The 19144-nt window shown below is 40.9% G+C and overlaps 1 protein-coding gene across 1 annotated transcript in view; it reads right to left on the bottom strand.

Moving 5' to 3' along the window:
• LOC124788082 (MAP kinase-activating death domain protein) overlaps positions 1-19144 on the bottom strand; it is a 593942-nt gene that overhangs the window by 232731 nt on the left and 342067 nt on the right. The window contains exon 27 of the mRNA XM_047255179.1: positions 1437-1585. Coding sequence (XP_047111135.1) covers positions 1437-1585 — 149 coding nt within the window. The remainder of the gene's footprint in view (positions 1-1436; positions 1586-19144) is intronic.

Genomic DNA, 19144 nt, shown 5'->3' with positions numbered 1-19144 from the left:
CTCTATATACCTGTTTCATTTCGAAACAATTAAAAACCACACAAAACATGAATCATGCTTTACACTGAGTTTACAAAATTAATAATGTCTATATAAGATTATTTAATGCCTGAATAAGAAACTTCACAAGAAATCAAATATTACAAACTAAAAAACCAACTGAAGACATAAGAACACAATAAACACAATGATTTGTGAATCTCTGATATTGACATTAGGAAAACTTGAATGATTAACAGATATTCAACATAAGTGTTCCAAGTTTTACTTTCAGACACCCCATGTACTCAACACTAATCCATTCAAGTTCCTGACAATTTTCCTGAATTACTGGGATATGTGACACATGACACAAATAAAAGGACTGAATGGATAGGCATAATAATCTATTCTTAAAGATAAAAAGGATATTATAAGATGAATATTTACAATACTGTAGCTTTATAACTTTTACTACAGCTTGAAAAGATAAAGGGTGGGTGAATCTACATAATGGGAAGGAAAGTATGAATACACTAGATTACAAATATATATATTTTGAAACATAAGCACAGAAATTTTTGAAGGGTGGAAAGTAAGAAATATTTGTAAGGATAGTCCATAAAAAAATGTAAATTCATTTATTTTTTGCCTACCAATGGACAGATGTAATATGCTACAAATTTATTGCTAATATTAACACATGAAAGTTAAGACCAGTGTCTAAAAGTCTCTACTTTTTAATTTCATGCATCTGCTTTTGGAACATTCTTCAATGCCACACAATACTTGTCAAACACTGAACTTTTGTAGAGTTCAAACATTTGGCAGGAACTTTATAGGTTTCTATTTGAATTTCTTGACTACATTTTAGTCAATCAAGAACATTCCTCTCCTACATAGATTCTTTGGCTTTAGCAACTGCTAAAGGGATTTTTTCTTGCTTTGCAATAAGGAAGGTAAATTTTCATGTAATAACTTTTTCCTTTATTAAATCAAGAGCACATATCAATAAACAGAGCAGCAGAGTTTTATCAATACCAGAAACATGTGCAAAGTTTTTATGGGTAGTATACACCAAACAAGTGATTGTAACGGCTTTACATCAAATACAGAAAGAAAAAGGAAAGGAACAAAAAAATCATGCCTTTCATCAGATGTAAGGGCAGCTATGATCTGTGTATATGATTACTGTATTATGTGGTATATAGTGTTCATCAAAGAAAACAAATGAATTATGTGGGAAGCAAGCAATAATCCAAATCATAAACTTAGTTTAATTTTGCAGCTAAGTAATGCGGGTTTTGGGATGGTCTAGAGATGTAGTGGGAGAGTCATTTGCAGGAAAAGTGGAGATCAACATGCTCCTATAGTTCTGTGGATTTTTAAAACTATAAGTATGACAAAATTCAGAACAAGTTTCCTGCTCTCACTACACCATTGTACTTGTAACTTACCTCAGAGTCCATGGAGGTTAGTTTAGATAAAAGCAAATGCCGTTTCTGATTGAGCAAATCACGGAGCATATCAGTGGTAGACTGCCCATCACCACTTTCTTCTGTTCCTTGTTGAGGATCCTGAATCAACCGCACTGATGGAGGTGAATCTGTTTAAAGATCCAGTTCAGTATTATTTTATGTGCATGACTTGTTGATGTGTCAGTCATGAACACATAAAGCAATATGACACATTTCAGGGTGTGGCATAAATATTACTGCAGTCGTTGTATCTTCAAAACATATTGACAATTCACGTTTTAAATACTGTCAAAGCTGTCACATGTATTAAAAAAAGTTTATTCTCTGAACAACAGTAACTGCATTTTCATCTGGCATGTATGTAAACAAAAAGTAATGACTCGGACAACGTGAAAATTTTTTTTGATGCATCAAACATGTTGTTGTTATTATATTTCCATGTGTTTTAGCAGCATGAAAATAACCCTAGAGACACCAGGAGACAAATACTAGTTGCATAAACTAAATACTGAAACAGAACACCAGAAAATGGCAGCTGAATCTTCTACAGCATCTCAAACCCAGAAAACTCACACAGGGTATTCAGTTTCTGTGTGCAACAAAATGATACGGAACAACTCACTCGGAACAAAATGCCCAGTATAAAAGTTAATTAACATTCAAATAGTTCTTTTATGGACATTCTTTTTCACCTTGCTCTGCAACATTATTCCATACAGTACTTTAATCAGCAGCCTTTCAAACACACCTACTTTGAAACTTCCTGGTAGATTAAAACTGTGTACTGGACCGAGACTCGAACTCGGGACCTTTGCCTTTTGCAGGCAAGTGCTCTATCAACTGAGCTGCCCAACCATGACTCACGCCCCTTACTCACAGCTTTAATTCCACCAGTACCTCATCTCCTACCTTCCAAACTTCACAGAAGCTCTCCTCCTTTCTTCCAGGAGTGCTATTTCTGCAAGGTTCGCAGGAGAGCTTTTGTGAAGTTTGGAAGGTAGGAGATGAGGTACTGGCGGAATTAAAGCTGTGAGTACGGGGTGTGAGTCATGCTTGGGTAGCTCAGTTGGTAGAGCACTTGCCCACGAAAGGCAAAGGTCCCGAGTTCAAGTCTCGATCCAGCACACAGTTTTCATCTGCCAGGAAGTTTCATATCAGTGCACACTCCGCTGTAGAGTGAAAATTTCATTCTAGAAACACCTACTTTTGCTTTTTTCTCTGAATGTCCTTCCCTGTAAACTATTTCCCACACAGAGCTGCCTATTAAATCAGCATTTCATGGCCAGAGATCAATTTATGGAGTTTTATAATAGTATGAGATGTAAGAAAGCCTCAACATGCATGGCTGTGCCACCATCAGCTCTGGTAAGTGTATGTTGTTACCACCCCTAGCTGCCCTGTAAGATAAGAATGACTTATCCAATACTGTACCCCTCCCCCCTTTCCATTCCCACCCTACTTTCTCCATTTCCTCTCACATGTAATGTAAAATTATGATGAAAACTTTTCTTGTTTGTTTGTGGTGCACACTGAAGTCTGATTTAAAACTGGATTACTGTAGTAGGCACGGTCCTATGCCCTGGTACCGCACTACTTTACTAGTCTCTGTCCTATACAATTTCCTTCCTCCAAACTTTCAGTTGATTTACACAACCAATTAAATGGGTGATCTACATTTTAACATGTATTCTGAACCACAGTCGCTACACCAGTTCACTAATCTTTTATTTGAAATCAATCGACAAAGATCACTATACCCATGTGGTTTTCCAGGACAATATTTTCTACAAATGCACTATTACATTTCTCATTTTTTTCTTATTTATGGTCCCAGATACAATTTATTGTGCGCACTGTAGTTGTTTTTTAGAAGTTCAAAATTAATAAGAACTGCCACAGAAACACATAAAATGAATATTTCAGGGAATTATATACGCTTCAAACTCTATGAAATATACACCAATAATGAACAGAGTAGGGCAGAGCAACATGCTTATTTAAAAATTCAATTTAAATAAAAGCAAGGCAGGTTTATATTTAATTCTTTGAACAGCACCAAGTACAACATTTCAGTACTCTCTGTCTGCACAATTTTAAAGATGATATCAAGCAGATGACGTCCATTATTCTCAATACATTGTGTTAATTGAACTCAGAAGTTTTCTTCAACTCTTTCCAGCATATCAAGGAGTATGTAGGTGACATCTTGATGAACGTTGTTCTTCATATGAGGAAGGAAACTAGGAATATTCCATGAAAAAGTCATTGTCACATGGGGCATGGAGCATGACTGTCAGATGGAGCTAACCAGGTCACCACCTTGGCCAGTGCAGATCACCTCTCAAGAAGATGAGGTATCCTGGGAAGTAGTGTAGCAAAACAGTTGTCGAAACACACTCTGTGTGTGCTGAAGCACCATACTGTTGAACCATATACTGCCCACATCCAACTCATTGAGTGTTGGCAGCAAAAACTCCTGAATTATGTAGACTTAATGGTAAGCAGTCACCAAAACTGCCCATCAATATTCTTGAAAAAAATCATGGATCAATTATTCCAAGTTGTAGTACTGTATGTATAGTTAGACATTGTGAATTCCAGTAGCATATGTTATGCCTATTTACAGATCCCAGAAGATGGAAGTGAGACTCATCACTGAAGAGAACAAGTTCATTGTTAGGCATGCAAAAAAGCACCTGACATGCAGTTTCTCAAGCAACAAAATCTCATAGATTTAGTTGCTGCACCACAGCTAACTTGTAGGCATGAAATTTTAGTTCTTCATAAAGGATTCACCCCACAGAATGAGAAGACAACCCAACAGAAGCCACATGTTTGTTGGTAGAGCACTGGAGGATCATAAAACAGAAACCCTTACCTACCCAATGTTCTGGGGTGACCTGTGACCTTGCTGTTCATGGCATGGAAGCCGCCCCCCCCCTTTCGCATCACCAGTTTCCCTGAAGTTGTTTACTCATGAAACATACAACTGCCAGCCAGGAACAAGACTCGAGGCATACCATTGAAATGAGTATGGGATGCTCATTGCATGGCAATGATAGAGTGACCATTACAAAAGTACACATCATCAGTGAACGTACATTACAGTTTTGTCTACTCCATGATACTAAGTGAAACACTGAATCTACAAGTTTACACTCTGCCCTCTTGAATGTGCCTACCCCCCACCTTCTCAGAATGATCTTGCTTCAGGGTGCCAAATTTAAATAGGCAAGTTGCTGTCCCCCATACTGTATTTATAAGTTTACAAACAAGTGCTTTCTTTTTTAAAATAGTGGGGCTCAGAATTATTGAGGAAACAGAATTCCATTCAAGAATGTGACAGTTACTGGTACACATGACACAAAGCTGCTAAGCACACAGTATTGTATAAACAAAATGAAACTATTTACATAATGGTGTGGCCAGAGTGCTGTGATGTGTTGAAGTGAATCTGGTGCCACCGAAAAAGAATCTTGTCAGAAAAATAACTGAAATTCAAAAACCAGGGGCATCAAAATCCAAAAATTTAAATACATAACATCTAAAGCATCTGTGATCAGGCCTAGAGCTACACCATGAACACAATATTTCTAGACCTAGTTTTAGAATTATTCAGTACTTGTGACGGGGACAAGGAATGTTCCAGATATTTAAACAGCTGTGAGTACATTTCTTACTCTATTATCATCACTGAACGTTACTTCCATTGCTTTTATGAAATACGTTTATGAAAAAGGTTGCTTAAATTCTTCTACATTTGCAATAACTTGCATAATCTTGTATGCAACAAACCAATGTGAATCACACACAAAGTAAACCTGATTAGCAAAAGAACTTACTATAATTACATGTGTGCATCAAACAGACATATACTGGTACAACAATCATCCTAGGCAAAATACATTATCTTACTCCTCCTCCCCACCTTTCTAACCCTTCGATTTTCCTCCATTTCCTTTCCCACTTTCTTAATTCTTAATTGCACCACCAATTTCATTTCTCTTTGTCTTAATCAATTTTTACTTCTCATTCTATCTGTCTGTCACCTCTGAAGAGAAGCCACCACAATGCCAATGTAATATCTTTGATCTTCTCCTCTCTCTATCCTTCTCATCTTTGTCTCCCTTTGTTCCCAGAACAGTAGTTGTGACCTGCCCCTCCAATTTACATTTCTCCTCTCCATCTCTCTTTCCTTCCCAAGGAAGCAAACAATTGTTCTGAAAGCTATGATAGTTCTTTGTAATTTTATGTGAGTTTGTCAGAAGTACTCAAAATTTCACTTTCTGAAGGTAAGGTAGGTCACCAATTCTGTCTTCCTGGGATTTTATGGTTTTCCCAAGTGAATTTTCCATTTGCTAACAGTCTAAATAAGTTTGTTATTATAATAATGGAAATTCCAGGAAGAAAACGATAATCAATAATCAAGAATGAGCCAAGGCCACATCTCACCTATAGTTAATAAACACAGATATTAAAACACTCCTACCTATGGATGCAGTGACATAGTCAATCTTTTCCACAGACTATAAATTCTATTTTTAAATCATTTCCACGCAGCATACATTCTATTTTGAAATCAACTACAGCTGAATGTTGACCGTTCTTCATTTTTGTTCATTATGCACTTCTAAACAAATACTTGATGAAATCTTCACTGAATGTAATGAAGAATGAGTAGCTGGATTCATGTTGAGTTGAATGAAATAGTGACTGCACCTATTTCAACAAGCAAGAATTTATTGACTCAGAAACCATTAAAAGTCAATAGGTGCTAAGAAAACATTACATGCTCACCACTTTGTAGCAATTCTGGACATGGGGGGGGGGGGGGGGGGGGGTGCCACATTGTCCTGCTGGAATTGCCCAAGTCCATCGGAATACACAATGGACATTAACAGATGCAGGTGATCAGACAGGATACTTATGTAGGTGTCACCTGTCAGAGTCTTATCCAGTTATATCAGGGGTCCCACATCACTCCAACTACACATGCCCCACACCATTACAGAGCCTCCACCAACTTGAACAGTTTCTTGCTGACATGCAGGATCTCTGGTTTCCATACCCACACACTTCCATCTGCTTGATACAATTTGAAACGAGACTTGTTCAGCCAGGCAACATGTTTCCAGCCATCAACAGTCCAATGTCAGTGTTGATGGGCAAGGTGTAAATCTTTGTGTCATCAAGGGTACACTAGTGGGCCTTTGGCTCCAAAAGCCAATATAGTTGATGTTTCATTGAATGGTTCACATTCTGACACTTGTTGATGGCTCAGCATTGAAATCTACAGCAATTTGTGGAAGGGTTGCGCTTCTGTCATGTTCTTTTCAGTCATCATTGGTCCTGTTCTTGCAGGATCTTTTACTGGAAGCATCAATGTTGGAAACTTGATATTTTAACAGATTCAGGATATTCATGGTACATTTGTGAAATGGTGATACAGGAAAATCCACACTTCATTGCTACCTCGGAGATGCTGTAGTCCATCACTTGTGTGCTGTACATTCAAACTCACTTAAGTCTTGATAACCTGCCCTTGTAGCAGCAGTAACAGATCTGACAACTGCGCCAGCCACTTGTTGTCTTATATAAACACTGCCAACCACAGCACTGTATTCTGCCTGTTTACATATCTCTGTATTTGATTATGCATGCCTATACCAGTTTCTTTGCCGCTTCAGAGTATATGTGCCTACATGTGCCTTTCAACAGTTCTGCACTTCTACATTTCAGTGAGTTGCTTCCTATACTCCATAAATTATTCACATTCTACCTGAATTGTCCATACAGTATATGATTCGTACATAACAATTAATATTGATAACAGCCATGGTAAAGCCCAACCTCAGATGTTCACTTTTAAAGCCAGAAATAAAAATGAATGATATTTAGGAGGTTATAATCTGCATATAGGTTGTCTGTTAAATGAACTGACTTGGCCATCAGTTAGTGTACGAAGAGAACCATTTTATCATGTGGCACATCATAATGATAATGTGCATTTACTTCACACTGTCTCTACTGAAGCGAATGTTATTATGCCTAGGAATGAAACTGATATTTCGATGACATTATTCATCGAAAGTAGCCAAAAGTTTCATCAATTATTTTCCAGATTTACACAAAAGATAATCAATTTTCAACTGCTACATACTTACTACCTTTATTTTACTTAGTACCTGTTTACCATGAGTACTTTCTAACATTCACTGTTTATGAGTAATTTTAATCTAAATTAACATTAAAAACAGTCTTAGATTTCAGAAAACTCTTTGTTGGCTCAAAAATTATGCATTTGATACAGGTAGGGCATCATCAGTTATTTCATGCAATCTGAGTTGTCATTTATAGCAGCACAGTGTAAGGCCACGCACAAAAACTGTCAATATGGCCCCATAGCAAACTGCTGGTGTCCTATCCACACTCACACAGCGTATACACAGTGGATTATAAGGAATTTTATGATTGGAATCTGCTGTATGTTGGAGGTGTGTTGAGTAATTCAATTACACTAATTCAGTCAAGGGAATCTGATACAATTTTATTACTTTTTCATAGTCAGTACCATAGCAATGAATTTATTAAAAGAATGTGGCATTTCCCACTTTTTCTGTATTAATTAATTAAATGCCAACATCTTTATTACATTCATCAGATGCTTTTATTTGGTTAGGATAAATAGTTTTGGCGTCGATAGGTCACATCAACCACACAATTTACAATCTTTGGAACATGAACTGCTCTGACAAGCCGCCATGTTTAATTCAGTCTGCCTTTGTACTTCATGCAGGGTTCATGTGTATCAGTCTTTATGGTAAAATACATGTGTATATAGAAAACTTGGGAACTGTTTATTGCGTATATTACAATCCATATCCAGAATCCCATATTGGTGACCCCGGACAAAAAGTTCTACGTCTTCCACGACTGGTCAATAGAATCAACAGGTTTCATGTACGATGCCATGGTTACATCACTGAACATTCTTTACGAAGATTTGGTGGCCCACCTCTTACAACCAGCCAACACAATCCTCTGTTGTCAGTTATTTCGCAGCTAACGGACAATGATCTAGGATCTTCGAGGAGTATAACCTCTACTTTAGCAACTCCACAACAACCGAGTGTTACGTAGATACCTCAGACAATGGACTCAGGTTTTGTTACACCAGATTACGCACAAGAATAAATGAAAAGTGAAGTGGACGATCTTTTAAATAGTGTGACAATCGATTGCTTGTACAAAGTTCAAAGGGACCGAAATTCGCACACGCGCTCCTATCCTCTACGCACCACGACGTCAGTTGCAGTAGTGCCGTGTGCAACGCCGCTATTTGTGCAAAACGCACATGCATTCAACTATTACCAATCTACACCAGCCTCGCCTTCTTTACAAATCAGTAACAGACATTTTTATGCCTCCAGTTTGCCAGAACAAACCACCGGATCGGCAGCCCAGTTTCGCGACCACGTGGGTACGAGTGCACTCAACATAGCCTCTTCACCCAGCAATGTAGTACTATGACAGTGCAACAGCCAACAGGTTTCACCAGTGTTTTATGATCCTACCACAAAGGGTGCATAACCAGAGTGCACGGAAAACTCTCGTTGTTTCCACTTTAAGCTCCAGGCCACACCCCACCCCCACAGGGGGCCTCGATTCTGACCACACAACCGCTCACTCCTTCTGCAGCACCATCTGTGTCTGCCACACCAGCCTTCCGTGTCATTTCCGAGTTCGACAATGTCAGTGCTATTCCTGCAATTTCTGGTCCAAATTACAGCCCCTCATTACACCCTGCTCGCCCGTTCACTTCTACAGTACCAACTATGCCTGCCGTGTCATGTTTTCAGGCATCTTCAGAGACTATACAACCAGCCATTGTTCTGAACGTGTGTGCTAGTAACATTTCCACTCTGGTGATGCCGGATCCTAGAATGAACTCTTGTGCAGCGGGACTGCAGGCCTTCCAAGACACGCTGAAGCCACCTTCGTCTCCACCTCCAGTCCGCCTACCCTAGCTATCTCCCCTACACAAGGACAACCCAGTTTCATGGTTCGCACTGGTGGAGCACCTCTTCGAGCTGATGACAACTCCAAGTTCCTATGTTTGGTCACACACCTTCACGACCACTTGGATTTAATTTGTAATCTCCTACTTTCGCCTCCACCACCACCGAAGTATGAGTTTGCCAAGAAAACAATATTGGACCGACTTCCTGCTTGCCACAAGAATTGATAATCAAGATTCTGTATGAAGAGCACCTGGGGGACCACATTCCGTCACAACTTTGGTGCTGCCTCATGTTACTCATAAAAGAACACATGATGCCAGACGTCACCCTGTGAGCGGTATGGTCTGCTAAGTTACCTACTGACCTACAGATACACCTACTGCCGCACTCTTTTGAGTCTATCGGTTCTCGCCTACACATCGCAGATTAGCTGTATGTGCTCCTGCACCAGAAACGCCCAGCTCATCCACCATCGCTGTGTGACACTACACCTCCTGTTTACTGGCCCTCTGCAGGCAGGGGCAGAGCCCATTCCACTTCCACACCTTCTATGTCGCCAGGCAGTACTCATTTGCCCTCTCCTCTTTCTGAGCACTCAAGAATCGCCCATGCTTCATACATCCTGGTTTATGTCCCAGAACAGATCAACGAGGACAAGCCTCTCCCGCTATCACAGTCACTGCCACCACCACATCCGGCTCATCCATACTGTTGGTACCACAAGATTTTTGGGGCTGAGGCCAAGAAGTTCTCGTTACCTTGTCAACACCCAATGCTGACCACAGGAACTAAGTGACACCGAGTCCTGCGGGGAACTTCACAGACATCCCCTAACATTGCACTCTGTCCACTCGTCCCCTCAGCTGAGCGGTCGTTTATACATGACAGACATTTCATCGCAGTTTGTCTACCTAAATGACACTGGCGCTGACCTGTCTATCATAATTCGATCATTGGCTGCTGCCAACTTTTCACTGATGTAGTCTCTCCTATGAGCTGTCAACGCATCAATGTTACAAACTGTCGATTCTGTGAAAGTAATGGTGCACTTATCCCCTTCTCAGCATTTTCTGTGGACATGCTACATCGCCGACATCGACGAACCAATTCTCGGTATGGATTTTTTTGTCCCATTACAAGCTCTCCCCAAATGTAGTCCAGTGTTCAGTGTTACACCACCTGTCTAACACTCAGATACTGTACTCCGGCACCCACTCTCCTCATTCTGTTTCCGTCTTAACATGGGATTTAGTCCATGAGTGTTCCACACTCGCGGGCAAGATTGTAACCTGCATCATTAACCTACTTTCAGAATACAACTCAGCAGTGCACCTCTGCCAGGAGAACGACGAGCTGAAACAATGCATTGCTCACACTTACAATGAGCTCACTGCGGCCCGCACCTCACTGTTGAAACTGAAATCTGCATTTCCTTTACTGGATCGGACTTCATTGCCAAGCATCAGTTTGAATACTCATCAGGTTAGTTCAAAAACATTCATTGCATGTGATGATTTGTGTTTAGTGACCTCCGCACTGCCCAAGCACCCACACAGCCGACCTCTACAAACAAGCACAAGCTGCACTCACGTAATAGGCATGTGACTTTCATGCTGCCTTTTCTCACTTGCGCTAATGGCTACACCTCATCACGGCCCACTCATCCCAAAACTCCATGTCAGGATGGTACTCAGCCTTGTGTGCAGTTCTCAGTCTCTTCCATCACTGAATCACTGACAGAATGACACACAAGATAATTACCACTGTCGGCCCTCTTATTAGACACAAGGTTAGACACCTCAACCCCATTAAGTTGTGTGCGGTGCAGCAGCAAATTAACTAACTTCTGGAGGCAGGCATTCGACAGCCATCAGACAGCAATTGGTCTTCACCAATTCACCTCATCACCAAACACAATGGTTCTATTCGAATGTGTGGTGATTACAGAAGTTTAAATGCTCGCACTGTCATAGACAATTACCCTGTGCCAAACATACATGACTTCACTCATATGTTATCGGGCGCCACAATCTTCAGTGTGACTGACGGCAAACATGCTTATCAGCAGATTCGCATAGTGCTGGAAGACATTCCAAAGACTGTGATCATCTTGCCACTCTGTTTGTTCAAGTACAACTTCATGCCATTCGGTTTAAAGAATGTAGCACAAACATGACAATGTTTCACTGACTCAATCTTATGAAGATTCGAATTTTGCTTCGCATACCTGGATGACACACTCATTTTCAGCAAACCGACTGAAGACCATGAAGATCATTTATCCCAAGTCCTCCAGACTTTGGCATCCAACGATGTGGAGGTCAACAAAGAAAAATTCCAATTGCGTCAGTCTTCTGTTACATTTCTGGATTACACACTGTCTCCGCAGACAGAATACAGTCTCCCAAACCCCACGTGCAGGCTATCATGTCATTGCCACCCCCAGCTACGTACAAAGAACTCAGACATTTCTTAGGTACTATAAATTACTACTGCTGTTATCTACCTCCTGCTGCCACCATGCAGGCCCCGCTAATGGACTCGTTCTCCAGCAAACAAACTTTGGGCGTTAAACCAGTCCGTTGGACTGAACCCATGCTAGAGGCCTTCAGGGCTCTTAAAACAGCTTTAGCTCGCGCAGTCATACTCACCCACCTGATCCATCTGCCGACTTGTTCACCACTACAGACAGCAGTGACATTGTGGTCGGGGCAGTATTACAACAGAACAAAGACGACACAGTTTCACCACCTCATTTCTTCTCTAAAATACTGTCTACAGCACAGAAGAAATACTCTGCTTCTGATAGAGAGCTTCTGGTGGTGTACGAGGCTGTCAAACATTTTCGCACTGACATCGAGGACCATCCTTACTTCATTCTTACTGATCACAAACCACTGGCAGACGCCTTCTGCAATCCGCCAGAGGATCTTCCTCCCAGACGCTTCTGCGACTTCGACCTGGTCTCTCAATTTACTACAGACGTACGCTACATCAAAGGCGCGGAGAACATCCCCACTGATTTCATCTCGCGGATCAATGCTGTTTCAAGTATCATCAATTTATCCGACCTCGCCACTCTACAGGCTTCGGATGAGGACACTCAGGGTCTGCTCATGGACCCACAGTCTTCGCTCATGTTTACCAAGGCTAAGTTCCCTGGCATTTCAGACGAAGTGTGATGCGACTCTTCTACAGGCATTCTGTGGCCTTTGCTTCCGCCCACAATGTGCCGACAGGTTTTCGACGCCTTGCATAATCTCGCCCGCCCCAGCATCTGAGCCGCCACTCGCCTTGTCACCGAGCGTTTAGTGTGGAAAGATGTGAAACAGGACTGTCAAACATGGGCACACAGCTGCATTTTCTGTCAATGAACCAAAATAGGGCGTCACACCTCTCCACCACTCGGCAAGTTTGACATCCCTAAGTGACATTTCCGTCATGTACATATGGATCTTATCGGTCACCTGCCTCCATCGGAGGACCACAGGTATATTCTGTCCACAACAGACTGAATGTCTCGTTGGGTGGAAGTTATCCTCTTACCCAACATCACAGCAGAAACTGTGACCAAGGGTTTCGTTTCTTCTTGGATCACTAGGTTCGGCTGCCTGTCCTCCATCACAACCGACCATGGTCGACAGTTAGAATCTACACTTTTTACAATTCTCTGTATTCTCTGCGGTATTAAAAAGATCCATACAACAGCCTACCACCCGCAAAGCAACGGGTTGGTGGAACGATGGCACTGCACCCTTAAAACTGAATTCAGGTGCCACAACTGTCTCTGGTCTGCAGCACTTCCTTGGGTGTTGCTGGGCCTATGTTCCACATTTAAACCAGATTTTTATGGGACAATTTCCGAATTTGTTTTCGGTGAAAACCGAGTTTTACCAGGGGAACTAATTCTCCCCCAAGATCCTGGAGATTCCCCTTCCTTCCCAGACTTTATCGGAAGGATGCATGCACACTTTAGAAACACCCGGACAGCCATTCCTCACCTGACACTTACATGCCGACTGCACTCAGCACTTGCTTACACATCATGCTCAGGAACGACTCTGTCAGACAACCCTTACAACCTCCTTACCTCGGCCCCTACAAAGTACTCTGGAGGGGTGAGATGACGTTCGACATTATGATAAAAGATCTCTAAACAGGCTCAAGCCTGCCTTTGTAGACTCCGACACCCCTCTGCCATCCCAGTTGGACTGCCCGAGCACATGTTCTTTTGACAAACCCGCTAACAAGTCCAAGCAACCTACAGTTGGGTTTTCTTCGTCCAATGAGTCACCACCACAGCTCACGGGTTCCTCAGGCATGTCATCATCATCCCTATCACAGGTTTTGAAGACATTTCAGGTGCTATAGACGCGGATACCCCGTCCTTCATATTGCGCCGCAATGTACCACCTGACCGCATCGATGACATGTCGTTTATGGTGTTCGATAATCATGTTCTTGTACTGCTCACCGACAGCACAGGCCCGACCCTCACTGAGGAACTCAACGTCAAGATAGAGCACAGCTTGTCTCTCCCACAGGAGTGCGACCCATCATGTGTTCGAGCTTTCATTTCTTCGGACTGCTCAGTATGCATTCGGGGAAGGCACACTCACACACCGCCTCCTCTCGCATACCGCTACTCCTGAGTTGGCTGATGCATTAGTCCTCCCCACTGCTTTTTAGATTACGAGTTGGACCGGCAGGCGCTCGTCACACCTCCATATGCCGACCCGACGGAGATGGAGCTTCCGGTCGTATGCCTGCCAACTTGCACCACTCACGCTGAAGCTGACACCCACTCAACCTCCCCTCAGTGGTCATAGACTGTAATCCGTACTGTGGTGTAGGGGGGGGGGGGGGGGTTGTGTGGCATCGATAGGTCACGTGAACCACACAAATTACAATCTCTGGAACATGAACTGCTCTGACGAGCCGCCACCACAATTAATTCAGTCTGCCTTTGTACTTCATGCAGTGTTCATGTGTATCAGTCTTTATGGTAAAATATATGTGTATATGGAAAACTTGGGAACTGTTTATTACATATATTATGATCTGTATCCAGAATTCCATATAGTGTTCAGCCACAGAGATTTACATAATGTAGACAACAGATAAATCACTCAGAGGGTTATATGTTATAATACATTCAGAAATAGAGGATGAAGGAGCTAAGACATGTGACCCCAAATATATAAAGAATGAATAAGTATACCATGGTGTGATTTTTCCAAGTTATAGTGGAAAATATGGTGAATTCCCTGATATTTGCAAATAACTTTTATCAGTCATATATGCCAAATTATGATACCAACTTTGTTTTTTCTACTGAAACTACATACTTTTTTCTGTGGTACTTGAAAGAATCTTCTAATAGAACTTCAATGGGTGTGGTTTTTGCCAAGTTATAGTGGAAAATATGATGAATTTCCTGAAATTCGCAAATAACTTTTATCATTTATATATGCCAAAATAAGATACCAACTTTGTTTTTTTTTCTACTGAAACTACTTACTTTTTTCTGTGGTACTTGAAATAATCTTCTAATCGAACTTCAATGAGTTAACATGTATGGGACATAGCCACATAGAATCAAGATAACAGCACCACCAACCACTGTCCTGACCAGGCGCGGCTCGTAATTAAAGGCTCTGAGGCGGAGCCGCCCCAAAATATATGTTAAAGTAAATTTCGCAAGAACGTATTACATAATTTAAATTATCAGGACGAATTTCGCATATTGCCCATTCCAATTAAAATAACGACGGTCAACGTTTTTGGAACTGCTTGTATTGATAGATGTTTTCCGAACGGTTAGTAATGTTTAGGCTGCGCCTTGGAACGTCCGTAAGCTGCATGTAGTAGCGGTTTGGGGGCGTGGCTTCTACATAGTACTGCTCTTTATGGGCGACACGAAGGCTCAGAGCTTGCAGCCTAAGGGTGTCATACCAACCACCACACGTTTTTCACGTTCCACTATCTATGTAATAAAGGAATGTAGAGTGGCCGAAACTTCGCTATCCAATCTCTGTCTCTGCACATCTCTACTACGCTTCGATGTGCCATTAATCGACGTTTAGTATTATTGTTTTGATAATGTTTTACATAGTTGTTTTGTTTCTGCCATTGGCTATTTTATCCACGTTTAGAATAAGTTTGCAAATATCCCGCCAGAGTGCAATAGACTACAGAAACATAACAGTACTGCCATCTAGCGAGAGTTTCATAAGTGATTAGAGGACAAAGCACGCGAAATTTGTCCCATTACTTTACTTTCCTTGCTTGCTGATGCTGACTGCTTTTGTTGATATCGTGTGATATTAGCAAGTTTCTTTTTCGGAGTGTATTTTGCAAGATTTTAGTGAGTTTTACTTGCACAAGACCTGTGACGTCACCAGAACATCACAGTATCGTCATGCGAACTCGTAAACTTCGAGCTTTGGAGGTAAAGCACAATAAACGCCTTAAGTTTAGAACTGAAAACACCAAAAATGTTAAAATATTAAGCAGCCGCAAAGTTAAGATTCGTCGCATTAAAGATCTCTCCGAAACGCGTCTTTTCATATGATTTGCTGCAAAGTGTCAGAAAATGTAATGATGACGTATAAAAACACTAACCAAAGATTTTAACTCGAGGTTAGCTTCTAATGATATTTAATACCTGATTATAGAAGATACAGTACGTAAAATTATAGGTAGAAAGTGATATGCCCACCCCCTCCCCCTGAATCCTTAGTTGTTTATGTCAGACTAATCTGTAGCGTAACCCGACGTCTATGTTGGCTCCGATCGATAAATACCGCAGCCTTCCCCAGTATAGAAACCACGAGCCGCGCCTGGTCCTGACATTAGGAGCAGAGGTTCCACAAACACCTGTACTATTATACCATATGTCAGAAAACACACAACTCAAGCAAGGTTTAAGTCTTTATTATTATGGCTATCATGCCAGTGCCCAAAATGTTGGCCTAAAGCATTGCTGCACACTATAAAGTGATTCTGTAGAAACACTACTGTGTGTAGAATTTCATTTGGAGTTAACCAGAACAAAGGCCCATGTTATAAGGCAATTCATGGCTCCAGGAGTTGCCAGTGTTTCCTAATAGAGGTCTTGTTTTACCTTCCTAATAGAGCTCTTGTTTTAATTTTCACCACAGATAAAAGTATGAAGTGTTACATTTGGTGAGCGTCCATATCATTTTCTGTTTCCTGAACAAACATTCCAGTGCTCTCCAAATGTTCTCTAAAGTGGGGGTCTGTCATTACATATGTGGAATAGGAGGGACATATGTCATGTTGGTATAACACTGATTGCTTTATATCAAGTGGGATGTCTTCCAGTAAGTGCAACAGCAGCGTGTCTTAGAAGTTTGAGATACCTAAGTGTATTCAGATTCTATCAATAAAACGGGGACCAATTATGTGTGTGTCCAGAAACATAAGCACTGAATGTTGAGAGAGAGAAAAAATAAATGTTTTATCTATTTCTTGAAGTCAGTATGCATTTTCAACTGACAATTGGTGCATACTGCAAAGATTGACTTGCCCATCATTTGTAAACAATACTTATCCGTTAAACAAAATTCTGAAGAGACATGCTGCATCATTTTCACTTTTCATAGATAACATTCAGAAAACTGTAACCAATTTTGAAGGTCACTGTTATGAAACTGTAGATGTACCAAAATGTGAAGGGTATGAAACATGGTGAAATGAAGTGCTCACAAAACATTTCTTTGGTTGATCCCTCTCAAACTACCGAGATGCCTCCTTTTGATATTTGCATTATGTGCTACTGCTGGCATAATGTTATCATTAGAGACCGGTTTATATTATATTATATTTTCTCCTTATAAAACTGTTTTTAGTACTGAACACACAATCTTACTACTGAACGTTTGGAACAGTACTTGATCTTTTATGTTTACAATAATAGAAAAACGTAAAATAAATTGTAAATGATGCTTTGGACCAATAGTATTAATTAAAAGTTAATGCTGTTCAAAAAATTCATGATTATATGTTGTTTATTAAATAAAATGTTATGGAGCTTTTGAGCATGCCCCTCTGCATGTGATATATCTCAAAGTTTGTCTTGTACATATTGATTGTTTCACTGCTACTCACTCGCATCGCATCCGCTTGTTACCAACAACAATAGCAAAGAAGGAACAATTCTTGAAACATGGTATGCAAATTTTCAGAAAATAATCCCAGAAAGGCCCCTTTCCTAAACTCTCTCAGAAAGTATTCTGAAAATGATATCGGCATGCTAAATGTACCGATTTTTCGGATGGCCGGCACTCTTCTTCACAAGTGATATGCACAGGTTCGACTTTGAGATATAATGCACGCAGTAACTACCATGTTTTTTTATTATTTGATCTTGCATATTTCGACACTTTTCATGCATTTTTAAACATTTTCATGCATCATCATAATCATCATCATCATCATCATTTAAGACTGATTATGCCTTTCGGCATTCAGTCTGGAGCATAGCCCCCCCTTATAAAATTCCTCCATGATCCCCTATTCAGTGCTAACATTGGTGCCTCTTCTGATGTTAAACCTATTACTTCAAAATAATTCTTAACTGAATCCAGGTACCTTCTCCTTGGTCTGCCCCGACTCCTCCTACCCTCTACTGCTGAACCCATGAGTCTCTTGGGTAACCTTGCTTCTCCCATGCATGTAACATGACCCCACCGTCTAAGCCTGTTCACCCTGACTGCTACATCTATAGAGTTCATTCCCAGTTTTTCTTTGATTTCCTCACTGTGGACACCCTCCTGCCATTGTTCCCATCTACTAGTACCTGCAATCATCCTAGCTACTTTCATATCCGTAACTTCAACATTGTTGATAAGGTAACCTGAATCCACCCAGCTTTCGCTCCCATACAACAAAGTTGGTCGAAAGATTGAACGGAGCACAGATAACTTAGTCTTGGTACTGACTTCCTTCTTGCAGAAGAGAGTAGATCATAGCTGAGCGCTCACTGCATTAGCTTTGCTACACCTCGCTTCCAGTTCTTTCACTATGTTGCCATCCTGTGAGAATATGCATCCTAAGTACTTGAAACCATCCACCTGTTCTAACTTTGTTCCTCCTATTTGGAGGTGCTAATCTTCATACCATAGTCCTTACATTTCTGATCTAGCTCTGAAATATTACTCTGCAAACTTTCAATCGAATCTGTCATCACAACTAAGTCATCCGCATATGCAAGACTGCTTATTTTGTGTTCACATATCTTAATCTCACCCAGCCAGTTTATTGTTTTCAACATATGATCCATAAATAATATGAACAACAGCAGAGACAGGTTGCAGCCTTGTCTTACCCCTGAAACTACTCTGACCCATGAACTCAATTTACCATCAACTCTAACTGCTGCCTGACTATCCATGTAAAGACCTTTAATTGTTTGCAAAAGTTTGCCTCCTATTCCATAATCTCGTAGAACAGACAATAACTTCCTCCTATGAACCCGATCATATGCCTTTTCTAGATCTATAAAACATAGATACAATTCCCTGTTCCACTCATAACACTTCTCCATTATTTGCCGTAAGCTAAAGATCTGGTCCTGACAACCTCTAAGAGGCCTAAACCCACACTGATTTTCATCCAATTGGTCCTCAACTAATACTCGCA

The sequence above is a fragment of the Schistocerca piceifrons genome, chromosome 3 (assembly GCF_021461385.2).
Source record: "Schistocerca piceifrons isolate TAMUIC-IGC-003096 chromosome 3, iqSchPice1.1, whole genome shotgun sequence".
In the NCBI taxonomy this organism is placed as follows: Eukaryota; Metazoa; Arthropoda; class Insecta; order Orthoptera; family Acrididae; genus Schistocerca; species Schistocerca piceifrons.
Note: the sequence above shows the minus strand (reverse complement) of the source record. Positions and strands in the feature narration are given on the sequence as shown.